This window comes from Cynocephalus volans, chromosome 1, assembly GCF_027409185.1.
Source record: "Cynocephalus volans isolate mCynVol1 chromosome 1, mCynVol1.pri, whole genome shotgun sequence".
NCBI lineage: Eukaryota > Metazoa > Chordata > Mammalia > Dermoptera > Cynocephalidae > Cynocephalus > Cynocephalus volans.
The window spans coordinates 85,494,534-85,521,961 of record NC_084460.1 but is presented as its reverse complement, the minus strand read 5'-3'; the positions used below and the strand labels follow the sequence as shown (position 1 = coordinate 85,521,961).

Below are 27,428 nucleotides of genomic sequence, written 5' to 3'. Positions count from 1 at the left end.
CTGAACTTTCTTTTCTCTGAGTTACTTATTCCTAGCTTTGCTCATTTTTCTGCAAAGGTCTGGGAGTTTTAAAAAATTTTACATTAAGGATATTTGTCCTTTTGAGTTTAAACTGTAAGTACTGTGGAGTTAAGTCAATAGCTTGCTTCCTCTGTCTCACTGATAGCTTTTGTGCTTGGAAAGCTCTTCCCAGTTCAGAGCTGAATGATCTCACTTAACGTTGGAGGATTAAATGTGAAAATTTATGTAAATTACTCAGCAGCTGTACCTGGCCCATGATAATGTCTGTGTTAAATGTGAGCATTATGGTTAATTCTTCAACAATTTCTGCTTTAAAGAAAACCAAGGGTGATTAAAGGTTACCCTACTGTTAAGCAGAAGAGGTAGGATTCAAGTCTATGCTTTCTGGTTCCAGATATTTCTGCTCTTCCACATTGAAAAGTAAGATGTTCAGGCTAATAATAATGGAGGACACCAGGTGGGGTATCAAACGTGACTCTTGAAGAGTTATGGATCTACTTCTTCCCTGAGATGCATGGGATGCTTTCTCAGAAAAGGAGAAAACACTTGACTGCAAAGCATACATACCACGGACTAATCATAACCACACATATTTACAATACAAATATCTTCTCATCAGAGGCACCCTTCTTATCACCACTGCTCAATCTTAAAATTTAACAATTAGAACATAATTTTCCTTTTAGTTGCCCCCATGTGTAAAGTGGTGTGTGTGTGTGTGTGTGTGTGTGTGTGTGTGTGTGTGTGTGTGTGTGTGTGTGCGCGCGTGCTTTCAAAGGCCTTCTGTTCTCTAAGGAATTATACCTGCAGGGCAATTATGACCTCCAACCCTCCAAAGCCCAAAGATGCTCCACAGCGAGGAACAGTTAAGTACAAAGGAAAAGGGAGAGGCTGATTCAAAATGACACTGTTTGGGAGGCTTTTCAAGATGGCGGCGGCTGCGGTGGCTGGCGCGGAGTAGCTGAGGTGGAAAAGGCGGCCACTGGGCCTCAGGCAACCGGGAAACTTGTGGACCTTCCTCTTGCCATCTCTTAAGGGAGGACTGCTGCTGCTGACCAGTCGTGGGGGGTGACCACCACTTTGCCCCCGGCAGGAAAGGCTGCCTCATTTACAGGCAACAGCTTTGAAGTGTGGAGCAGGAAAAGAACTGTTTCTTAGCTGCAAAAGCGAGTCTCAGAACAGGGAACACGGCGCCAGGGCTGCTGTGGATGCAGCCAGGATCCCGGAGGCCGGGGCCGCGCTGAAGGCGGCCAGCTGCCCTATTCAGGATTCGAGGTTTCAGGCCGGCATTAAAGAAGATTCCTGGGAGCGCCCGAGCCGGGCCGCGACTGAACAGCCCGAGGCGGCAGCGGCCGAGAACTGGGAAAGGCGGCAAACCAGAGACAGAGAGCGAGCACCCGACCTGGCACAGCACTGTGAGTGATCCCTGGCACAGCTCTGTTCGGGGGGTGGATGCCCACACGGCTCCCTCCTGCATCACCAGGCCACTCACCGCCTGGTGCTGCCTCCATTTTCCCAGGTGCGGGCAGCTCCGCCCTGCTCGGCCATCACTGAGCCCTCCCACTTGCTTGGCCTGGCGCGGGGCCTCCGCTCCCACTCCCTCCGCGGTTCTCTGGCGGGGCTGGTGGAGGGGGTGTCCCGGGCCAGTGTCGGGACAGCAAGGAAGTACGGGCGGGCCGACTGTCACTCCACCATACCCTGGATTCCGGCCCCAGGTAAACTCCCTGTTACTGGGAGGCAGATACCATCTCTGCGGCCACCAGTTTGGAAAAAAGCCTAACGAATGTCTGGTTGGGAATAGTGTGGTAGGAGAGTTCCCAGGTCCGCTTGAACCTGCCGGAGACCAGGCTGCAGGTGGGCGCTAGACTCGGTTTATACTGGGGGTATACAAAGGTGAACAAGACCCGAGAAAGATCTACATAGTGCTACAAAGGCACCCAGAGAGACCAGTCGTCTGTGCCCAGCAGAAACCTAGTAGACTACCTGGGTGAGGCGGTGCCGAGCAGGGTCTTGAAGGCCCAGCTGATAGACGAGGGGTGCAGAAGACACGCCCCAGCCCAGCACAGTGCGCACAGAGTGGGGAGACGTGCGGCCAGGGAGGGAGAGACTCGACAGAAACCACACGCCCGGTGGGGTCGCCACTGCACGATCTAACAGCCTGGGCCAGAGCACACGGAACAGGGAGAAGTCCTGCACAGGAAGTGAAAGCTCAACAGAGATCACACACCCTGTGGTACGTGATCCACCAGCCCAGCAGAGTCCAAGCTGACCAGAAAGGTGGCTCCCCGGAGAAGCCCAAGACCCGAGACAACCACACACACAAGGCACTAGAGGCCAACTGAGCAGTCATGGAGGGAGCCATACGAAATTGGCAACCACAGCAACATCCTAGTTAGTCATTAGTCTCAAACCGGTGAACTGTGAAACCCCCGGCCACAATGAATAAACACCAAAAAAAAGATACCAGAAATACAAAAAATCAAGAAAGTACACCACCAAAAGTTAATAAATCTCAAACTCTAGATCCTATAGAACAAGAAGCCCTTGAAATGACTGACAAGGAATTTCGAGTGATAATTCTAAGGAAACTGAATGAGATACAAGAAAACTCAGCTAGATATCATGATGAAATGAGGAAAAGTATACAGGATCTGAAAGAGGAAATGTACAAGGAAATCAATGTCCTGAAAAAAGATGTAGCAGAACTTGCTGAACTGAAGAAGTTATTCAACGAAATAAAAAACACAACGGAGAGTTTAACCAGCAGGCTTGTCGAAGTTGAAGAGAGAACCTCTGAACTTGAAGATGGGCTGTTTGAAATAACACAAGCAGACAAGAAGAAAGAAAAAAGAATCAAGGACATTGAAGAAAATCTGAGAGAGATATCAGACAACCTCAAGCGCTCAAATATCCGAGTCATGGGTATTCCAGAAGGGGAGGAAAATGGAGATTCCATTGAAAACATATTCAACAAAATAGTGGCAGAAAACTTCCCAGGTATAGGAAAAATCACAGATCTTCAGATCCAGGAAGCTCAACGATCTCCAAATGTATTCAACCCAAAAAGACCTTCTCCAAGACATGTCATAGTCAAACTGGCAAAACTCAGAGATAAAGAGAGAATCTTAAAAGCTGCAAGAGAGAAGCGTCAAATCACCTATAAGGGAGCCCCAATCAGGTTAACATCAGACTTTTCATCACAAACCCTAAAAGCTAGAAAGGAATGGGATGATATTTTCAAAATACTAAAAGACAAAGATTGCCAGCCAAGAATACTCTACCCTGCAAGGCTATCCCTCCGAAATGAGGGGCAAATAGTATATTTCTCAGACAAACAAAAACTGCGGGAGTTCACTACCACAAGACCACCCTTACAAAAAATCCTCAAGGGAGTACTGGGTTTGGTTCCTGAAAAATAACTACCACTGCCATAAAAACCCAAGAAAAATCTAAACCCGCTAGTATAATAAAAATGGCATTCATGAAGAGAAAACAAGCTAACAAAAACACTATCTACAACCTAAGGAACCAACAAACACAGAAAACAAACAGTAAATCAGAAAGCAAGGAACAAAAGACACCTAAGACAACCAAACAGCCAATAAAATGCTAGGAATAAATCAACACCTTTCAATAACAACTCTTAATGTAAAAGGCTTAAATTCCCCAATCAAAAGACACAGACTGGCTGACTGGATCAAAAAGCAGGACCCAACTATATGCTGCCTACAAGAGACCCACCTCACCCATAAAGATTCACATAGACTAAGAGTGAAAGGTTGGAAAAAGATTTACCAAGCAAACAGAAAAGAAAAACGAGCTGGAGTAGCTATTCTTATATCTGACAAAATAGACTTTAAACTAAAAACCATAAAAAGAGACAATGAGGGACACTACTTAATGATAAAAGGACTGATCCATCAAGAAGACATAACAATCATAAATATGTATGCACCCAATGTTGGAGCAGCCAGATTTATAAAACAAACTCTATTAGACCTAAAGAAGGAAATAGACACTAATACCATAATAGCAGGGGACCTGAACACCCCACTGTCAATATTAGACAGATCATCTAGGCAAAGAATCAGTAAAGAAACACAAGATCTAAACAATACTCTAGACCAATTGGAATTGGCAGATATCTACAGAATATTCCACCCAACAACCTCAGAATATTCATTTTTCTCATCAGCACATGGATCATTCTCCAGGATAGATCACATATTAGGTCACAAATCAAGTCTCAATAAATTCAAAAAAATTGCAATTATCCCATGTATCTTCTCAGACCACAATGGATTAAAACTAGAAATTAATAACAAACGAAACTCTGGAAACTATACAAACACATGGAAATTAAACAGCATTCTACTTAATGACATATGGCTCCAAGAAGAAATCAAGCAGGAAATCAAAAAATTTATTGAAACTAATGAAAACAATGATACATCATACCAAAACCTGTGGGATACTGCAAAAGCAGTATTGAGGGGAAAATTTATTGCATTAAACGCTCACTTCAGAAGAATAGAAAGATGGCAAGTGAACAAACTAACACTTCACCTTAAAGAACTACAAAAACAAGAACAATCCAAACCTAAAGTTAGCAGATGGAAAGAAATCATTAAGATCAGAGCAGAACTGAATGAAATTGAAAACCAAAAAACAATTCAAAAGATCAACGAATCAAAAAGTTGGTTTTTTGAAAAGATAAATAAAATTGACAAACCATTAGCATGGCTAACAAAAAAAAGAAGAGAGAAGACTCAAATAACCAAAATTAGAAATGAAAAAGGCGATATTACAACTGATTCATCTGAAATACAAGGAATCATTCGAGACTACTATAAACAACTATACGCCAACAAATTTGAAAATCTGGAGGAAATGGATAAATTTCTGGACACACACAAGCTCCCAAAACTGAACCGTGAAGACGTAGAAAATTTGAACAGACCAATAACAATAAAGGAGATTGAAGCTGTTATCAGAAGGCTCCCAACAAAGAAAAGCCCAGGACCAGATGGATTCACAGCAGAATTTTACCAAACATTCAAAGAGGAATTGACACCGATTCTTTACAAACTATTCCAAAAGATTGAAACGGACGCAAATCTTCCAAACTCATTCTATGAAGCAAACATCATCCTGATACCAAAACCAGGTAAAGATATAACCAAAAAAGAAAACTACAGGCCGATATCCTTGATGAATATAGATGCAAAAATCCTCACTAAATTACTAGCAAACAGAATACAGCAACACATACGTAAAATTATTCATCACGATCAAGTGGGATTCATCCCAGGGATGCAAGGTTGGTTCAAAATACGCAAATCAATAAATGTGATACACCATATTAATAAACTCAAACACAAGGACCATATGATCATCTCTATAGATGCTGAAAAAGCATTTGATAAAGTTCAGCACTCATTCATGACAAAGACCCTCTATAAGTTAGGTATAGAGGGAAAGTATCTCAACATAATTAATGCCATATATGCCAAACCCACAGCCAATATCATCCTGAATGGGGAAAAGCTGAAAGCTTTTCCTTTAAGAACAGGAACTAGACAAGGATGCCCACTCTCACCACTCCTATTCAACATAGTGTTGGAAGTTCTAGCCAGAGCAATCAGAGAAGAGAAGGAAATAAAGGGCATTCAGATTGGAAAAGATGAAGTCAAACTGTCCCTGTTTGCAGATGACATGATCCTATATATCGAACAGCCTAAAACCTCTACAAAAAAACTGCTGGAATTGATAAATGATTTCAGCACAGTAGCAGGATACAAAATCAACACACAAAAATCAGTAGCATTTCTTTTCTCCAATAGTGAACATGCAGAAAGAGAAATCAAGAAAGCCTGCCCATTTACAATAGCCACCAAAAAAATAAAATACTTAGGAATTGAGTTAACCAAGGAGGTGAAAAATCTCTCTAATGAGAACTACAAACCACTGCTGAGAGAAATTAGAGAGGATACAAGAAGATGGAAAGATATCCCATGCTCTTGGATTGGAAGAATCAACATAGTGAAAATGTCCATACTACCCAAAGTGATATACAAATTCAATGCAATCCCCATCAAAATTCCAAAGACATTTTTCTCAGAAATGGAAAAAACTATCCAGACATTTATATGGAACCATAAAAGACCACACATAGTCAAAGCAATGCTGAGCAAAAAAAATAAAGCTGGAGGCATAACACTACCTGACTTTAAGCTATACTACAAAGCTATAATAACCAAAACAGTATGGTACTGGCATAAAAACAGACATACTGACCAATGGAATAGAATAGAGAATCCAGAAATCAACCCACACACTTACTGTCAGCTGATCTTTGACAAAGGCACCAAGCCTATTCAGTGGCGAAGGGACTGCCTCTTCAGCAAATGGTGCTGGGATAACTGGATATCCATATGCAGGAGAATGAAACTAGATCCATACCTCTCACCGTATACTAAAATCAACTCAAAATGGATTAAGGATTTAAATATACACCCTGAAACAATAAAACTTCTTAAAGAAAACATAGGAGAAACACTTCAGGAAATAGGACTGGGCACAGACTTCATGAATACGACCCCAAAAGCACGGGCAACCAAAGGAAAAATAAACAAATGGGATTATATCAAACTAAAAAGCTTCTGCACAGCAAAAGAAACAATTAAAAGAGTTAAAACACAACCAACAGAGTGGGAGAAAATATTTGCAAAATATATATCTGACAAAGGATTAATATCCAGAATATATAAGGAACTCAAACAACTGTACAAGAAGAAAACAAGCAACCCAATTAAAAAATGGGCAAAAGAGCTAAGTAGGCATTTCTCTAAGGAAGATATACAAATGGCTAACAGACATATGAAAAAATGCTCAACATCACTCAGCATCCGGGAAATGCAAATCAAAACCACATTGAGATACCATCTAACCCCAGTTAGGATGGCTAAAATCCAAAAGACTATGAACGATAAATGCTGGCGAGGCTGCGGAGAAAAAGGAACTCTCATACATTGTTGGTGGGACTGCAAAATGGTGCAGCCTCTATGGAAAATGGTATGGAGGTTCCTCAAACAATTGCAGATAGATCTACCATACGACCCAGCTATCCCACTGTTGGGAATATACCCAGAGGAATGGAAATCATCAAGTCGAAGGTATACCTGTTTCCCAGTGTTTATCGCAGCACTCTTTACAATAGCCAAGAGTTAGAACCAGCCCAAATGCCCATCATCGGATGAGTGGATACGGAAAATGTGGTACATCTACACAATGGAATACTACTCAGCTATAAAAACGAATGAAATACTGCCATTTGCAACAACATGGATGGACCTTGAGAGAATTATATTAAGTGAAACAAGTCAGGCACAGAAAGAGAAATACCACATGTTCTCACTTATTGGTGGGAGCTAAAAATTAATATATAAATTCACACACACACACACACACACACACACACACACACACACACACACACACACACACAAACCGGCGGGGGGGAAGAAGATGTAACAACTACAATTATTTGAAGTTGATACGACAAGCAAACAGAAAGGACATTGTTGGGGGGAGGGGGGAGGGAGAAGGGAGGGAGGTTTTGGTGATGGGGAGCAATAATCAGCCACAATGTATATTGACAAAATAAAATTAAAAAAAAAAAAAGAAAATGGAAAAAAAAAAAAAACAAAAAACAAAAAACAAAATGACACTGTTTGGCTACACTTATGGTAAAAAGAGCCACGTCACTCCTAAAACAGCCTTGGGAAGTGCCCTCATAAACAAAAGTAAAACATCTAACATTGATATCACGAGCAAAAAGCAGAAGGGCAACCGAGAAACAGTGGCTCATCACTATGAGACAGAAAAGGTATTCGAGACCAAGAGGAGAGTACAAATGTGCTTAGACACTCACCATGATTCAGCTCCAGGAAGTTTTTGTCCTCATCTGTCACCGAATTCCCTACTGCCACCCCATGCACGAGCAGATAAGGCTCACAATGACTTTCCAGGGCACCAGGCGAGCCACGATCTCAGAACACAGACTGCTGAATACTTTAGGCACTTAATGCCAATGCTCAGCCTTTCCCAAGGTGCCACTGTGCTAGTGCAATTCCCAAAACTTGACAAAACAAAGAGGCGCATTTAGTAAAAAAAAAAATACAAAGCAAAATGTCTGCTTGGATAGATATTGTCTATCTCCACATCTAACACGTCTCTAAGTTCTTCCCATACTTTCTTCAGGATAGTGTGTATCCATCCTTACACATCAGTATCACTCCTGCATCCCTCCTCAGGTTCTGCCTTCATGCCTCTGGCCCTGTTCATCTTGAGAGCAATGTTGTGGTGTCTCTGAAACAGGGGTCCCTAGCCTTTAACATGCTAATCTGCATGTAAATTTACAAGAGAAGGATTTTCTGCATTTCCATAATTTATTTAATGGACAAACTATTTTTATGAAAGCAACTGTGGGACCTCTAAGGTTCTCAGGAACATACTTCAGGAAATAACGTCCTAAACCTAAAACTAAAGCCATCTGGTGCTCGGACACCACAAACAGTGGTTTCCTTCTGACTCCTGCATGGATGATGAAACTCACAGGGCCGGAAAAGGCCTGTTGGATGCAGAGGAAGGTGTTCCTTAAACTCCCCTAAGGATGAATATACTTGTATTCAGAGAACCTTGGTCTAGAGAATCAGGGGACCCAGTTGAGAATAGCACAGAGGTGCTATGGGAATAAAAGCAGATGTAAGATGTGGAGCAGGAATAGTCTGGGCCTGGACAGAATTTGGTTTGGGAAAGGGGAGTGGGGAAAGAAAAATGTTTCCCCCTAATTTCCAGTCAACCATCTCTTCCCTGGATTGAGCGTCCCTCCTTCCCCAGCTCCGTTTGTTTCTGACTTTTACCTGTGTATCAAGGAAGCGGAAATAAACTTTTTTATTATTGGATGTACTTGTTCTATAATGCAACTTTCTCAGCACTCAGTTCACTACTAGCCCTTACAGACACCACTTCTAGCATCCTCTTTTTTGCACTGCTAAATTGTTACCAAGTCCGGAGCTTCTCAGACTTCAGGGTGCATCTGACTCACCTGAGGATCTTGTTAAGATGCAGATTCTGACTCAGAGGTAGGGCCCAAGACTCCACATTTCTAACAAGCCCCAGAAGTTGCAAGGAGTTAGAGGTTTCACAGGAGGTCCTCTCAAAGGTTGACGCCTCATAGGACTTGACTGCTCTTTCCTCATCTACACTGGTGTTACACACAGGCCTCAGGAAATGCTTGTTAAAGCAAAGAAGTAAATAATTTCTTCCAATGGTAAAAAGGAAAACAATGTACCATTGAGGAGAAACTTCCTAAGGACCATAGACTGCATCGTCCCAGATGCTGATGAATACACTGGTCCCCCATGGACCAGAAAAGAATTCAGGATGCCAGAGGTTGCTGGGACACTGGACTGCAAGTGGAGAACTGCATATGTGGGCATGTGTGTGCATGTGCACACACACACACACACACACATACACATACACACACACACAAAGAGGCCCTCTCTGTCACATATTTAAGTCAGTAGTTCTCAAACTTGATTGTGTATGAGAAACACCTGGAAGGCTTATAAAAGCGCAGAAGGTCTGGGGTGGGGCTCAGAATGTACATTTCTAACAAGTTCTCAGATGCTGCCGATGCTGCCAGTTCAGATACTTTGAGAATCAAAGCTTTAAGTAATTGAACAGAACCAGTAGCTAGATGAAAGAGTTAGTTTTCTTTAATTGAGCACACATCTGTTCCATGTGGCATGGCCAGACTCTGCAGCCAGGTGGATTTCATTTGTGGCAGTCTAGGCTCTGCCCAGGTCTTACCAGGATGCCTGTTTTGAAGCAATTAATGATCCCCTTGCTTCAGTGCAATCTATTGCCTAGTGATAGCTGGCATCATCACCATTAGCAGCATCCACCAGGGAATGCAACTGGGATTCTGGAGCTCCCTGTGGAAAAGCACTCTTCCTTTAGGAAAATGGTAGTCACTCTTGTTTCTTTCCTCAGCTTGTGTAAGATAGCTTTCTTCTAACATTTATAGGTTGCATTACAGTGCAGGGGAGCCTGAGGCTTTTAAACATTGTGAACCAGAAGTACAGAACTTATTTGTTCATTAGGCACATTTTATTAATTTTTTTCAAACAAAAAAGCAAAAAGAAAAATATATTGATCGTACTTTCTAATTATTTTTTCACTGAGATAAACCATAGATTTGTCACAAGATCAAAATATGAAAACAGCATTTCATAAGAAAATAAACTGTATGTTTTTGAATGTCAAGTATATAAATACTTGTGCCATGTAGGTTATTTCAAGGGCTTGCATCTCATTTTATCCTCTGGGAAGTGCTTTTTACTTATTAGTGGAACTATTAAATAACATCTTTCCATTGTATCCCTGAATGGATGTTAAGTCTGGACACTGTCTTTTCATTTTCTATTTCTGAAACTTTCCATCTTAGACACTTAAGCTAAACATTCCAGAAAGGTCATGATAAGTCACCAAATACAGGTTTCCTCAAATGCTGTTGAAATTTCTTATCTTTGCATTTTTGTATGAATCTGCCTAAACATATTTCTTTGAATTAGGTGTCAGCCCAGGTTGTTGGGCAACACTGAGGTCTTTGGGTGCAACTTGCTCAGTACCAGTACTCATGAGAGAACTGGTCTTGGATACCTGAAGCCCAAGATGGGCAACCAAAGGGAAGGACTCTGGGGCCCAGGGCCTTTTGACACTTCTGACACCTGTTCTACTTGAGAATTGGCTGAAATCAAAAGTGCTGAGAGGCCAGTCCAGAGGGTGGAGATGTTTATGGTTAGTCTAACCGTGAGGACGGTTTTGCCTAGTGTTGACTGCATTCTTTCTCACACTACAGAGGTGATAAAAATGGAAGCAGGCAGACAGAAGTGCTGTTGTGCAGAGCCCCTAACACCTGAATATTTTAATTGTGAAGGATAGGAGCAAAGATATTTAACAAATACCTAGGGTTAAAGTTCAGTAGCCACTTAGAATGAGGACTTTGGTGAAGGTAAAGGAGTCCAAGCTACAATCTAAAAAGATGACTACTGTAGTGGAAGTGTTTTAACATTAAATCCTGAAGGGATGCAGTTGAAAAATAGTTTTCCTTCCCTATGAGCAGCATATCCAAAACACAAAATGCTGGGAGGATCCTGAGCTCATTCTAGTTCTCAAATGACTGCCTACAGAGACGACTTTTTAACACAGGACAGTGTTATCTGGCAACTCTATTTTTAACAGGTGCCATTTTAGAAGCCTGTAAACCCATCACAGTCATTCAGGATCAGTGTCAGGAACACAACAGTCCAAAACACTACTTCATGGTTATGAAACAGCCAACCTCAATCAACTGCCAGGAAACCGGTATCCTCCACCTCTCACATCAGGGGGGCACTTAGGATCTGGGACACCAACACAGACAAGTGACCAGAAAGGAAGCAGCGTAGTGCAGGGGACAGGGTCAGGGGATTTGGAGTCAAGAAGACCCAAGTTAATATCTTAACTCTGAGGTTAGTACAAGTTACTAAAACTCTTTCCCTTCTTTAGAAAAAAGGATAATACCTACCTTTTAGGTTGTTTTGATGATGAAATACTATATAGAAAGCACTTGGCACAGAGATAAAATTTATTAAGTTGTAAATGTTGTTAATATTAAAAGGAAGAGGTGGGTAAGGTGGTGAGAAGAGTGAAGAAAGGGAGGAAAAAAGAGCCAGGAACAGGCACATCCATAAAGACAGACAGTAGTGGTGGTCAGAGGCTGAGGAGTGACATGGGGGTGACTGCTAACAGGTACAGGGTTTATTTTCCGGGTGACAGAAATGTCCTGGAATTAGATGATGGCTGGCACAACCTTATGAATACACTAGAAACCACCAAAGAGGATACTTTAATATGGTGAATTTTATGTATATGAATTATATCTCAATTAAAAAAAAATAAGCCACACACAGAGAAATGAGAAAGCTGTAGTGTGAGGACACCGGTGAGAAGAGGGGGCTGGTAGAAAAGTGGAGAAGCAAAGGAGGGCGACCACGGCACGGAAGAGGGGTGTGTGTGCGTGTGTGAGACGAAGAGGATACACTTAACGTGCCCGGCACGGAACCCGACGGTCTGGTTACTGGAAACGACCCCACTGGCTAACCGAGGTGTGCTGGGGAGGACAGGACGGAAAGACTCCTGCACCAAGAGCCACGAGGCTCCACGTCTGTCACGTCTAAGACCGGCAGGGCCGATCCCCGCCTTGAAGGACGAGGAGCCCGCGGCCCTCCCAGACGGGAGGACGGAGGGTTAATGGGGGTCGACGGCTGCCTCCCGCGGGGTCGTGTGGGGAGGGCAGCGGGCGCTCTGCGCTCCGTTTATTGCGGTTTATCTGCAGCAGTCGTTTCCATTCACCTTTTGAAAAACACAGGAGGCGCAGCTGTGGCTTCACTTTAAATAGTGTTCCTTCCAGCCTTCTCGTCTTTTCATGGCGTCCTCCCTAATCTTTCACCGTCATTGGATGCACCTCCGAGGCACAAGGCGACGCGGGCCCTGTCCTCGCTTCCGTGCTCCGCGCACGGCCGCCGCCGGGGGCAGAAGGCGAAAGCAGCTTCTCGGCGTTCTCTCTGCTCCTCCCACCACCGCCTACATTGGCTTTTCTTGACTTCCTTTCTCCCTCCCCATTAGTGTACTTTGGATCTCCACGCTGCCTCTCTGCACATCCTTCCAGGCAGCACCAGTTCCGTGTAGCTCGCTTGTTTCTGCGCCTCCCCACGTGGACTGTAAGCTCCTGGAGGGAGAGCTCAGGCTCCCTTCTGTGATCCCGGTGCGCGCTGGGTACGCGATGGTGGAATGAATCCCACTGGTTGTCTGGTATGCGGGGTGCCACCTTGGTCCCGAGGACAATCAGCTGTGTGTTCTTTACCAGAGAGGGTCAGAAGCTGCTCTTGGCAGGACAAGGAAATAAGGGGCTGAACATGCACGCTTCGCATTCTGCCCAGGTCTGCTCTTTTCTTCCTAAATACTAAAATCTGCTTTACTATTATTATTGAATAAACCAGAGGTCCTTAATGAAACATCTTTCTTGCAATCAGGACCTTCCCCAAGGAAAAGAAACAGATGCATGATATTTTCCTTCCTTTGCCTCGGTGAAATCTAATTTTAGTCATCAGAAAGTGACCTTTCCCCCTGAAGGCTGTTTGTCTGACTTTAAAACAACCCTGTAAGATAATCCCTGTACGCATGTGGTATTTATTAGTGCAACTGGTTCAGGAAACCAGAGTATACCAATTTTCCAATTGTTTTTGACAATTGTCCTCAAAGTCGGGTGAGAGTACACAGGAGATGAAAGAAGAAATTAATAGAACTTTTATTTATTTATATTTTATTCCTTAAACTATTTGTGTATATGTTTTATACACATATTCTTACAGTGGTCAATGAGTGTAATTTCTGAATACATATACACATATTAGAGGCATGGACTCAAACATTTTACTGATGGACGCGAGGTCAAAAAAGCCTGTAGAACACTGCTTTTATGACATTTAATTAAATTTTCTACTTAGCCAATCAAACAACAAAAACAGAGAAAAAAACTTAGAAAAGGAACATTCTAATTAGGGTAAGTGATTTTTATACTAGGTAACTGTTTTCCTACGCTTTATATATTTTTTAAAAAACATACTTCCTTGTTTCTCTAGAAGTTCTTAATGAAATTACAGTGTTTTTAAAGTATAATGAAGCCTTCATAGAAACCACAATACACATAAATTTGAAAACACTTCACCTGAGAAAGGCAGCTAAAAAGCTGATGATAAGAGAGCACCCCTCATGTTTAGGATCCAGAACATGAAACACTGATCTCTGAGCATTCCACACATCTAGAAGTTTCATCTAGTGGTTTTTTGTACTAGCCAATCAGATACAATTTCTCCTGGAATCACATGCGGCATTCTACTGCCTTCCTTAGATAATGGGTGACACAATGCAACTCTGTTTTGTTGGTGTTGATGTTTAAAAGCTCCTTGAGCCTTACACGTTTGCAGCTCTGGTCAGCCCTGTCTCAGGTTGCTGGCGTATCATCGCTCACTTATTCCAGGCATCTGGGTTCACTCTCCGTTTCTAAGAAGGATAAAACTATAGTGGTCATGGCTTTATTGTTAAAGCATCAGCAATGCATTAACAATAAACAATGTCTTTCATTTCTCCTTGGTGCAAACTGACCTACACTTTTCTACCCGAGAAAATGTTTGACAAAAAAAACCGTGACCAGTTCTCTGGCACTGGAAACAGAGGAAGACTAAGAACTGCGCACTTGTGCTGCAGGGCTGAATGAGCCATCTAACTCTTGCAGCAGACGGTCCCAAGCGGCTCTTGCACACCCGCTTCCCGCAGGAGGGGACAGCTGGGAAGTGGCAGGGTTTCAGGACTCTACAAACTTAACACCTTGGGCACTCATTCTCGGGGATCACAAGGGATGAAAAATGCACATGACAGGTCACTGAAACCTCTTTTACATATTTATCTTTCAGCTTCTGGAGAAAGAACAGAAAGTGAACTGCTCCAAGAAATAAAGTATTATTTAAAATAGCCCCCACATTCACATACATTTATATACATAAGATATGAACTGCCAAATTTTACATTAGTGCACTCAAGGATCTATCATGAGAGAAGCTTCTTTCTACATTTCACTCTGGGAAAGAATGTTAATGACATAATTGATCACATTAAAAATTTAGTAGCAAGTTTTACTGTTTTATCAGCCTATATGAACTGACATTTGCCTCTGAGGGAAAAGAGGGCATTTCCAGGCTCTTGATGGAAGGGCCCTTACTCTGTATATTATGCTGCAATGTGAACTATACTTGACTTATGGCAAATAATAAGGGTGAAGGACATAGTGTGTGTTTAGCTTTCTGTGGACAGACAAACATATACTTGTAGTTTAACTTCATGACCTCACCCATATAACTAAAGCTATTTTTACTCAGGCTATTATTACTAGACAATTACCATATAAAACAGCCCCAAAATATTTTTACCAACTGTCAAAAGGCAAGCAAAGAAGTAACATATACTGCATCAATTTTTTAAAACCCCAAACTTTTCTTAGTTAAGCTTTGCATTTTTTATTGTTAAAAAAGTCAAACTTAGAAAGATAAGTTAAACATCCTAGTAATTATTTATTGTGGGTGAATTGTCAATAAACATCAATAACTAAAAAATATTCCTTTACATAAAAAGCCTGCGTAGTAATTAAATGCGTAATAGATTTTTTTCTACTTCAGAATAACAACATGTGTATTTTATTTACTGCTAAAATACATTAATGAATGTAAGCTGGAAAAAGCAGAAAGAACTCCCCTCACTTGATGCATTTGATTCTGTGCATTTAGTTTTCCTGATTATATTATAGCAATGGCCACTGAGTATGGAATTTGGCTGCTCCTTTCTCCTAACTAGGAGAAAGGGTGATCTTTCTCCTAGTTAGAAAAATGGTCCAATTGTTTATAAACAAAAGAGCTCTCCCCCCTTACCTTTTTATAATTCCCCTCCATATCCAATGGGGATTCTTGACTGATGATGTCATCCATTCCATCACTGTCCAAATTCATCCTTTAACTCTTTAGAATTTCACTTAAGAAATAACCTCCCATGAATTCTCATAGGCTGATGTGCCAATTGCCTGGTGCCCTGGTTACTGCTCATGCTGACATGAAGAGCCAGCTGACAGTCTGCGCCTGGCTGTGTGTCCTTGCCCCCTCTGTCCCAGCGATACTGTCCCGCCCGGCTGCCCTGGTCTTCCTGGCTCTGGCACTGGGCAGCTGCTGTTCTCTGATGCTTGGCTTGTTGAGAGTCCAGCCTTCCTACCATCTGCTGTCACCTTCTGAATGATCCCACCCGGATTCCTCTTCACAGCACCTTTCCTGCCCCCAATAAAGGAAAAAGAGAGGCACTACGCCTCAGCCAGCTGATTCAGCTCCTCTGTTCAGGGCTGAGTGTGGACTGGAGCTCTGTGAGGGAAATTAGCAGTCTTATTTTGAAGCACGGGCAGACTGTGTAGGATAAAAATAGATGCAGAAACTTCCAGCCTTGCAGACTTCACAAGTGAGTTAAAAGCTGGGTATCCCACAACAAAAAGAAAATAGTATAATTTAAAGACTGACCTGTAAGACAGATGTTTGCTTTTTTCCCCCTTTTCCCATAACTGATCATTTCTCAAAATCAGACGTAAAAGCCTCATCTTCTGGTAGGAGCCCCAGCACAAGACTGAAATTGATTTCCAACACAGAGGAGGACCCCTCTGCCCCAGGAGCAGTGCTTTGTTCTATTAATACGGCAAGAGAAAAAGATCCATCAAACTTTTCTTTAAAATTCAGCCAGTGGCGGGCTTTTTCACAAAAGCGAACCTTCTTGCCTGCTGCTCTCTTCACCCTTTTCCCATGGCTTGTGGTTTTGTTTACAGGCTTTACACACAGAGAGGGAAAAGGCCCACAGCTGGAGGATGTTTTGGTGCAAGAAGCAGACAAACTCTTGTTTCACACACAAACACACACACTCGTCATTATCGAATTACTTCTGCCATAAACTAAAAAATATACCCACTATTTATTTCAAAGAAATAAAGTTTCTGTTTGCAGGAGAAATGGTCCAGAGAAGAATTCAAAGGCCAAGGCTCCATTTAGCACCGTCCTATACTCTGACATGCTTAGACAGAAAGCAGCAAATGTACTAGTCAATACATTTTCCAGTATACATTCTTGAGCAAGCACAACACTGTGAGGAACAGGGCTCTGAAAACAAAAATGCCATTCAGGATAACCTTTGGGCATCTGAACCTCTGCTGACATGCTCACCTTCAGTTGTCTACTTATTTCTCTCTCTCTATTTTTTAAAAACTTCAATTTGTGGAAAACTTGTGGCATATATGTAGTTTATGGTAGCCCTACTTCTATAAAACAAATACGTTCCTCTGCAGCCCCTCATTCATCCAAATCTTTCTTTTCTTGCATCCTCACTTCCCCACCTCGGTTCCCAAGAGAACGGATTACACGTTTGTCAGACCTTACAATGACAAGCGTATCTCATGAGCCACACTTGCATTTGGGTAGGGCTTCTCCCTCGCAGGGATCGCCCTTCCCTCTCTCTCCTCCAGCCCCCAGGACCCACACTCTAGATGGGGTCCCACTATCTGCACACAGGAAGCCAGATGCTTCACAGGGCTGTATGGCCCTGCTGGCCACCAAGTTCTTTCCCCAGTGCAGGTGTTCACAATGCAGGAGAATTCACCAAGGCTAAGGCTTTGGGGTTAAAATAAAGTATTGCTCTGCTTTGAAGGACTCTGTGTACATTAAGTCCTGCCAAAGCAGGTTAGTTAAAATGAAGGAAGTACAAATCTTCTCACACGCCACATACTAACATAATAACAATAGCCACCCTTTATCGAGGGATTGCTATGTGCCAGACTCCTTACATGTGTCTCCTCTATATGTCTTTGATCCTCTCAATAATCCTTTGGAGTAGAAATTATCATCAGTTGCATTTTATAGTTGGGCAGGAGAGCTCAGTGAGTCCAAGGCATGGCAGACAATCAATGGTCAGACCAGACTTGAACTTAGGCCCCATGCCTCTGTAACCCACACTCTAAATGGGTGTGCTAGAGCACGCCCCACTGGCTGCCTCCCTGAGAACCAATTATGCACAATAAAATAATCAAGTGTAGCCTTTAAAAATTGGGGTTTAATATGCAGAAATCCAGCTGTAACAATATCACACACTAAAACGTTTTATAAGTCTTTTAAATAAATGAAACATTTTATAAACCTGAAACACCAAGCACATATATATTGCTACATATGCCCCGCTGAGGAAGCCTCAAGAAATGAAAGGAAAGCTGCTTCACTGATGATCATGACCTAGCATGCTGCATGGTTGAGTTTTCCTCTCTATTTTACCATGGTGTTTTTCGTGCCACTGTGGCTTCTTTCCAACAGCCAGTATAGTTTCAAGCTTTTTTCTAAGAAGGCCGAGACTTGTGTTTATTTATCTTGTTTACTCCACAACATCTAGAACACTGTCTTGCCCACGGTAAGTGGGCAATGAAGAGCTGTTGAATAAATATGTGAATGGAAGAAGGAACGTGTTACTTAAAATGTTTCCTCTAAATGCTGTCCACAGTAGGAAATGCTAATAGTTATACTTTAGTGCTTTTCAACCCAAACCTCCCATGGACCCCACTTATATTCAAAAGGTAAAAATGGTCTGCTCTGGCTGAAGGAGTGGGGGCTACTGTGCTCCACCTGGATGCCCCATCCACCTGTTATCCCAGCCCTAGGACAGCCTCTCAGGAAAGCTCTGTGCACAGGAGCCCTAGGACACTGAAGACCCTGCAGACCCTGCAGACCCTGCAGACCAGGGTGCTTGAAAAGCTCTAAGGATGGGAAAAACAGCTATTCCACAACAGCAGCAAAGCAGCGTTCTGCTCCTGGCACCATGGCTGTACTGATTTCTAGACCCCAGTGCACTCTACTGGGGTTCAGCTGCTCATGAAATTTCAGTCTCTTACTTGGGTCAGCACCCTAGTCCATTTAGCAACCTATAATCAATAGGTTGAAATTATAAAAATTTAGACATTATAAGAATCAGTAAGATACAAAAAACTGTAAATCTAATTACTAACATCCTTTTTTTAAACTTTAATAGGGTGGGCTTAAATATACAGTTAAACTGAGAAAAACTGAACTCTCATTAATAATTATACATATGTATATATACACATACAAATTAATAAATGTACTCTAATAATACATTAACTATACATATACATACATGTACACACATACATTAATAATATATTATCTTTTGGAGAAAAACACCTCAAAATCCAAGATGGAAATTTCCCAACCAAACGACAGCAACAAAGATTAGTACTAAGAGACCATTCCACTCCTCTACCACTCCCTCCTTTCTCATCATAAGTGATTCTCTAATAAGTACTACATGGAGATTGCGTGAGAACATCTCCTCCTGAAACCTGGATGCAGGAGCCTGCAGGCAGTCCCCAGTGGTGTGAAATGACTTTGCACCCTCCCTAAAGAAGTGCTCAGCACAAAGACTGGCTCATAAACAAAACCCTGTCCAAATGAGGTTGTACCATCGCTATCAGGATGGCTTGTGCCCCCTTAACATATCAGATAGTTTCCTATCAGGTGTGATAGGATTGATCTTTGATGCTGTCTGGAGTTTTGCTACTTAAAAGTGTGTTCTCTTCCTGTTGCCCATTATGTATGGAGGCAGAGGGGAAGGGCTCCGGCCCCTTCAGCGTCATGTCTTTGGTGCCAGTGGGTTCCTGTCTGCCAGTTCTATCCTCAAGCATGGGGACGTGGGGAAAATAAATAAATAAATAAATAAATAATAAATAAAATAAAATAAATAGATAGATAGATAGATAGATAGATAGATAGATAGATAGATAGATAGATAGATAGATAGATAGTGTGTCCCCTGACCAGAGCATCAGCAATGCCTGGGAGCTTCCTAGAAATAAAAACTCTCAGATCCCACCCCAGATCTACCAAATCAGAAATTTGCCTTTATAACAAGATCTCTAGAATTTTTGAATGCACCTTAAATTTTAGAAGCACTGTTCTAGAACTTGAAAATAACTCATTATAAGCCATTATTCTTTTATTTCAGACCCTGTTTCCAGGCAGCGTGGTAAGACCCTGACTTTAGATGTCTGGGATCAACACTGTAATTAATTTCACTTCTGAGGGGTCTAAATGAACACAGGAAAGGAAAAAACCAAACCAAACCCTACCTCTGCAGAGACTTGAGCTGAATGTAACGTCTGGTGGTTTTGCAGTAGCTATGCCCACAGGGAATAACAGCCACTCATGTCCTTCCTACAGGGAATTTTCCCTGGTTCCTTCTCTGCGGCTGCCCTCTCTAAAATGGGCCCACATGCTAATGCTCTCCTTTAGAAAATGTACTCACAGCCACTTAGAATCCCTGAGGTTGAAAGGGCCTCTTCCCAACCCCCTGCCCTGAAATTCAAGGACTAGAATGAAGAGCTTCAGTTTCCTGTCAAGCCATGATCTGAATTGCAAGGCACATTGCTCACGTGAGCTAATGCTTTTAAATGATCATTATCGGCCATGGGTGGAAATTATTGACTCTGAGAACACGAACCACATTACTGGCAAATCACTTACGCATTGTCAAAAGATTTTCCTGTTCATAGACGGAAACTCTATTTCATGCTGATTAACCCTTCAGTCTCCCACTGCCTTCCCTTCAGTCTTCACATCCATATCCCGTGTCCTAGATTTATAATCTCTTTTCAAATACATTTTTTTCTTCTGTGCAAAGTTCATCTAAACTTGGTTTGCTTTTTCAAGGTATTCTGATAGCAAGGAAAGCCATGAAAATACACAGGCAATTTTTAAGTGGACTTTTCAGTGTAAGTTAAAAAAATTAAAATAATGACATTAGGAGTGTGGGGTGGGGGAGGTGGCAGCGTTGGGAGTAGACAAAGCGTCAAACGTTCACCCACATCAAAAGGATTGAGTACCACAGTTGGAAATTTTTCTGCCCAAATAAAAACCTGAGTGCAAGAAACTCAATGGCAGGCTCTTTGATGGCCAAAGCACAGCTTCCAAGTGGGACCAACATTAATGTCCTCATTATGTTTCTCTGTGTGTTCTTTTCCCATTAATAGGGCTCCTACACTGATTGTCACTACTTCTCTGGAATGGCTGTTTCTTTTGAATTCAAGCAGTTTTGTCAAATTACTTTCTATTTCGGGAAGCTTGGTAGTTTCTGACGCTTCTATATGGTGCACAGGGGAATACTAAGTATACCAAGATTTCAAACTTTCCCTTGGAATAGAGAATATAAATAAATAACGGATATGGCTCAATTGGGATATGGCTCTATTAATATTGAGCTTCTATATGTGAAATTGTGATTAGTTACCCAAGATTATACATATATACTCACACACACATACACACACATATGAGGGCACTTGAAAAAATTCTTGGAAAAAGAGAAATAAAAGATAATATAAATCTTTCCATGAACTTTTTGAAGTACCCTCGTATTTAAAAGCCTGTATCAAATAGTACACTAAAATGCTTTGAAATTCCCTTTTCTGTTTCAATATATTTTTCCCTGCTGTGGATGAAACCAGGCTTAAATTGGGCAAAATCTTAAATGAACTCAAATTTGATATCTTGTTTTCTCATTCACAGGAAGAAGGGGTTGGGAAATGAGCCCTCACTTGGCCTGGTGTCAATAGGGATAGAATATATTTCCTTTCCTTTGTTAACCATTAAATGACACACTAGAATCTGGGTATGAAGGGCTGTTTACTACTTTCTCCAGCAAGAATTTTAAGAAGATTCTGATGTGCTTCTTAAAATGATAAATGCCTAGAGCTAGTTTCATCATTTGAAACCAATCTAGGGTATCTTTTATTTTATGTGCCCGATATGACACCTCAGTTGGGTTGAAACATCTTGCCCCAGAAAAATATGGTGTTCCACAAGGCAGTAAAATTGTCCCTCCATATGGCAAAAGGATATATTAAAATTTTGCAAAATTGAATATATTAAGAAAGAGAGCTTGGGGATGAGTACTTGCCTCAACAGTCCACGTGTATTTTTAAAAAGTACTTGGGGATAGACCATGAGGCTCACCTTGGGAAAATTCTCTGGGTGAAGGAGAAGTAGGCAAGGAGGTATCTTCTTAATGTATTGTCCCTGGGAAGGCTGAAAAGTCTGTGCATCCCATTTATTCATTTATTTTATGCCTTGCAGTGTGTCCCCTATTCTGGCACATGGGATATCTGAAGTGCTGGCAACTGGCCAAGAGGCTCAGAAGGCAGGCACATGGACCGCTGGGGTCAGCTTCACCAATTCCCTGTTGCAATGCCCAGATCTGAGCTTTTCTTTGGGGTTATGATGAGAAACCCTGATCCTGGGGACTCAAAACAGCATCAACTGTAGAAAACGCAAATTCAATCCAATAAACATTTATTGAACACATACTCCATGTATAAAGGAGGGGCTTGCAAAATTAAGATAAGGCTCTTGTCTTCCAGAAGCCTGTTGTCTAATGGAGGAGACAGACCTATATGTAAATAGCTGTAAATGGTTTCCGACAGAAGTAAAAACAAAGTGCACTGAGAAGGAAGGAGAAATTTTGACTGGGAAATGAGGGAGGAAAGTTCCCGAAGGAGGTGGCATTTAAGCCTTGAAAGCTGCATTAGCCTGCGGTAGGTGGAAGCAGGTGGTGTGTGGGTGGGAGATATCCCAGCTGGAGGCACCTCAAGCGATGGCAATGTGCCAGTGGGAGTGTGGGGTCTGGGGGAGGAGTGTTTCTGCCCAGGGTTCAGATCTCACTTAGGCCTTGAATGCCATGCAAAGGGGTCTGGAGTTTATCCTAAGGAACATGCAGAGTATTACAAATTTCTGACTCTGCTTCTCATGACCAGGTGTGTGTTTGAAGAAGGGACTTTTTATGCTCCCAAAGGAGCATTCACACACCATTTTACTTTTTCAAGTCTCCATTCCCATAGTAGCTAAGAACGTAAGGGTGTGATCTGTATCAGAAGTGGTCATAAGGGAATTTAAGTGAAGGCAAGAGAGAGATGAAAGCGTGTCATTGTTTTTATATACACATTTATCCCAAAACCCAACTACAGGAAAAGGGAAAAAAATATTTGGGGCTTTTAAGCAAAATGGACCTTTGACCTAAACTTGTGCTTTCAAGTTAACAATATTTCTAAGCTATCAGAGACCATTTTTAAAAATTTGGCCTCTTGCAGGCTGCCAGGCCTGAAGCTGTGGGCAAGGTTCTTTCCTGAAGAGATTGGCTTCCTCCCAAGACTGGAAAATGGAGGTCGATGGCTCTATCTCAACAGGGCTACCACCAAAAATAACAACACATGCCTCAGTAACCTCTTCACTAATGTAAATCCTATGAGGGAGAAAAGTACATGAAGATGATGACAATGTGAGAACCTTTAAAAACAAGACAAAACAACCACGACAAATTCTGCATGAGAATTCCTCTCTTTCATTCCTCCTTGGCTTAAGCTGTTCAAAGCACAGTGCATCCAAACACTGGCTCCAGCAGGGGCGTTCGAGCTCTTGGTAGCAGCCAAGCTCTTTTTCAAAACAATCATCTATTTGGAAAAGCAATATACAAGAATCAATTATATTTCTCTATATTAGCAACAAACAATTGGGAAATGAAATGACTCAAGGTTTTTCTAAGTTAGTTAAGAACCCATCTTCACTGAACCCCTGATGTGCTCAGAAGAATGAGTGGCAGGAGGAAAGTGGCTCTTAATTCATGATAACTGACTTGTTTATGCAGAAAGGTGGCCTCTGTCAGGAGAACTGACGACTCTCATGCCAGGATGTTAACTGCAAAAACCCCTATTTCACAGATGAGAAAACTAACAAGAAACAGGGGGATCACTTGCCCCCCACACAATGAAAACAGCGCAGGTTAATGCGGTTGGGGTGGTGGGGAGGGAGGAGTAGGACTGACAGTCATAACATAAGAAACCATGATGCTGATGCTATTGTAGGTCTATGATACCTTTTTTCTAGTTTTATACACAGTAGGCATATCCATCCATATTACTTGAAGGCCTATTCTAAGCACTGGGAAAGCAGACAGAACAAAGATAAAAACCCCTGCCTTCAGGGAGCAGACATGGAGTGAAGGAGACAGAAAATAGACAAATAATTAAGTAAAATATGTACTATGGTCGAGATGGTGATAAATGCTAAGTCTAAAGATAAATAAGGGATAGAAATATTGAGATAGAACTGGGGAGCTGGAAGTTTGCAGAGTAGGTCCACAGAAGGCTTCCCCAAGAAGTGACTTTTGAGCAAAGACCTGAAGACAGTGACAAGTGACTGTGGGGGCAGAGTTGCCAGGCAAACACAGGATGCCCAGCTGAATGTGAATTTCAGATGCATTTTTTGGTGCAAGTATGTCCCAAACACTGCAGGTTATTTGCTAAATCTGGCAACCCTACACTGGGGTGGAAAGGTGGTGAAGGAAGCAGGAATGTAGGAGAAAAGTGCAGGAGGAATCAGGGACGAGCTGATAGAAGGCCTTGTGGGCCCTGTGAAGACTTGGGCTTTTACTCTGAGTTGGATGATAAACTTTTGAAAAATTTTGAGATGTGGGACACGATCTGACTTAGGTTTTATTTATTTTATTTTATTTTTATTTTTTGTCACTCTGACTTAGGTTTTAAAAGCTCATTCTGAATATTGTTTTAAAAATAAGACTATGGAGCAGGTGGACCAGTCAGAAGGACATCTACTGCTATAATGACGACGATGATGATGATATACATCTATACATATGAAACAAAATGTGCATATAATTTTCGGGGGAAGCGCCCCTGAAGCCCCATTCATGGACTACCCATTAAAAAATCTTGGTATATATCACTTATGGTAAGAAAGGCACCAGCTCTCTTAATAAATTCTATGAATTCCTTAAAAATGCTAACCTAAGGAATTTGTTTTAACCACTGCATTATCATCTTAAATAAATAAATAAGCCCTTGCCAAAAAAGGGGGAAGTTTCTGAAGAACATCACATTGTTGATATCACCAGTGACTAAGACAACATCAAGCGAAAGAATTAAGATAAACTACCTTTTATGAATCCAATTGCATGTGGTGCCTGCTGGGTTCTAAGACTTAGGTTTCTAAGTGAGATTAAGGGTTTGGTTTCCAGGTTAGTGTTTCTGTTTCTGCCTAGCTATGTATAAAGGCAGAGCATTTCAAAAGAACCTACACATGAAGGTAGTTCTACTAAAAACCCCATGGAGAGGAGGAATCTATTATTATCCACCTAATACACTTAATTTTATTGTGGAAATAAGCAATAAATACTTCAAAACTATTAAACACACAATGACACTGTTATATATTGCAGTTCATATAAAATGAAATCAATTTTTCTTCCTTTGGAAGAAGCAGTAAGCTAACATAACACCCCTCCTCTCCAGATGAAATGGCTATTTGACCAATTTTCAATATACAAAAACAATGATTTCATGTTCAACCTAATGAAAAGATATAGGGAATAATCTTATTGTAGCTTACCCTTTAAGGAATAAATTATATAGCTTCTCTGAAGAGAGAAGAAAATTATTTTAATTATGATAGTAATTTAATCACCTGGAGCCATGCCAACAGGTAGATTAGGCTCTCCATAAATGCTTGACATTCCCCACCCTCAAACTCCTTGGTACGTGTGATGTGTTGGTTGTTTTCTCAGCATCTCTGGCCCCTTTCTCATGGAAAGAATTCCTGTGAAGCACAAATCTTGATAGGATCTATGGACCTAAATATGGTATAAAATGAAAATACTATAAAAAAAGCCTACAATTACAAAATTCTAATTATGGAGCAGAGAAAAAGTGCACAGATACACTTTATAGGCACACTTTACTTAGCTGAGAAACCACTTCCTTGAGTCGTGTGAAATGTCCTATTCTACCTGCACATATTTACCACTGTGAAATCTGACCTTATGAGAAACACCTGCTTGTCTCAGGTAACCTACCTCACACAAGGAAGAGGCATTGTTAAGTTCGAAGAATTGGTCTCTTAGAGCTTCTCAACTCGGTCAGTTGAGTAATATCCCAATATTAACTATCCAGGACTTGGACTAGCCATGCCTGCTCCTGCAAAGAGCAATTTCTCTGAGAAATTCTTGCTGTGTGTTTACAAGAAGGATATTTTCAATGTTGCCTCAACAATCCGAGTCGAATAAAGGAGTTATGAAACACTCTAGAGATGATCTTTCAAAATTGTCTAAGTGTTTAAGTCATAACTCCAGAGAGCGAGTTAGAACACAGATGAATATGTATTACTAAAAATTTTCTACTTGGAGTTATTTTTGATGCATGTTAGTACCTTAATTCTTATTGACTAACTATTTAAGACAACATACTAGTAAAAATAAGTTCGCAAAGACATACAAGTGCAACTTTAAATGTCAAGAGCATGCTGGCTGATTTTCGAAATTTCAAAGATCATCAGTTATGACTTCCTATTTACATAATTTTCTTAAAGACAGTCCTAAAAACTGGATATAAAGCAACTCACATTCTATGGAACGAGCAAAAATCAGTTTTCAATGTTATCGATGTAAAATTCCGACCAAATTTTCCTCTGAATCCTCTTAAATTCAATTACATTTCAAAGCAGTTCTTCTTTGCACAGACACACAGAATGTGCAAAGCACAGATCCCCTCCATGGATATCACAAATGCTTTAAAGGCCAAGGAAGCGGTGTTTTCTGCCCCATTACTCCCCAGAAAACCTAATTACGATTCAGACGCTGTGTGCCATGAAGGCCGGGAGTGGAGGATGGCAAAATCCCTTGAAAATCCGGCAAGAGACAACCTGCTGCTTTGGAGGAGGAAGGCCTCCTTTCTCCAAGGATGCCGGCCCCCCAAATCAGGTCTGAAATCTCACCTGGTACGAGCAGTTCTCCTGGTGGACCATCTCAGTGCATCCTAGGGCGCAGACCCCAAGGCAGGACCGCTGGGCGAGGCTGCGGAGGGGCGCGGAGCACGTACGGGCGGGCGGAGAGAAGGCCCCGCGAGCCAGGGGCTCCCGCAGATTAAAATGGATGCTGTTTCGCAGATCAACCTGCGCAGTGGCACTGCCTGTGCCGGGAAGCGCGCCGCGCGCCGAGCCGCTGCCCTCTCCTCGGAAAGCAGCGAGGCGGGCTCGCCAGCAGGGAGCGAGGACCCGGCCGGGGGAGGGGGCGCGCATCCCGGCACAATCAGCCAATTATATGACAGGCACAAAGGAAAGGATCAGTCTGGGGCTGGGTGACCTTCTGGTGCTTTATGAAGGCAGTTAACTGATGTGGAAACATTCTAGTCCTCATTAAAGAGAAAAAGGCCAGCAAGGGAGAGGGAGAGAGGCAGACACAAATCAATGCTGCAGTTCAACATTTCTAACCTCTGGCATCATCCTTCCTGCCCACGAATGCTGCTTGGTTGGTGCTTATAAAATAAATAAATAAATAAATAAAGAGGCCTTACAGATCATTTCAGAACTTTTAGCAAGCTAAAGGGAAAACAGTCCATTCTGAATATTGACATTGAGAGGATGTTTCCTGTGTTGAGTTTTTGAAGGGGTGATCAACTTTATAACTTAAAAGGAAGGTCTTCATTCTTTAAAAATTATTATTTTGTAATTCTTTAGATTCCCCACTTGTTTTTGGCTCTTAGCTGCTTTTTAAGTCAAACAGAAACAAGAGGGAATAATTATTCCTATAATTTTTTTAGT

At 41.8% G+C, this 27,428-nt stretch overlaps 1 protein-coding gene and 1 non-coding gene across 3 annotated transcripts in view; one reads left to right on the top strand and one right to left on the bottom strand.

Moving 5' to 3' along the window:
* The window catches only part of SCHIP1 (schwannomin interacting protein 1), a 55,630-nt gene extending 28,694 nt beyond the window's left edge, over positions 1 to 26,936 (bottom strand). Inside the window, exon 1 of one of the 2 annotated variants that reach the window (XM_063089415.1) lies at positions 26,604 to 26,936. In XM_063089415.1, the coding sequence (XP_062945485.1) occupies positions 26,604 to 26,906 (303 nt within the window). In that variant the 5' untranslated portion in view covers positions 26,907 to 26,936. Of the gene's footprint in view, positions 1 to 15,614; positions 16,066 to 26,603 lie in introns of those variants that run through there. The other variant, XM_063089426.1, reaches the window with a different exon arrangement.
* LOC134365692 (small nucleolar RNA SNORA57) lies at positions 19,342 to 19,463 on the top strand. Its single transcript, XR_010022149.1, has one exon. It is a non-coding gene; the product is annotated as a small nucleolar RNA SNORA57 (small nucleolar RNA).
* Positions 26,937 to 27,428: the final 492 nt, after the last annotated feature.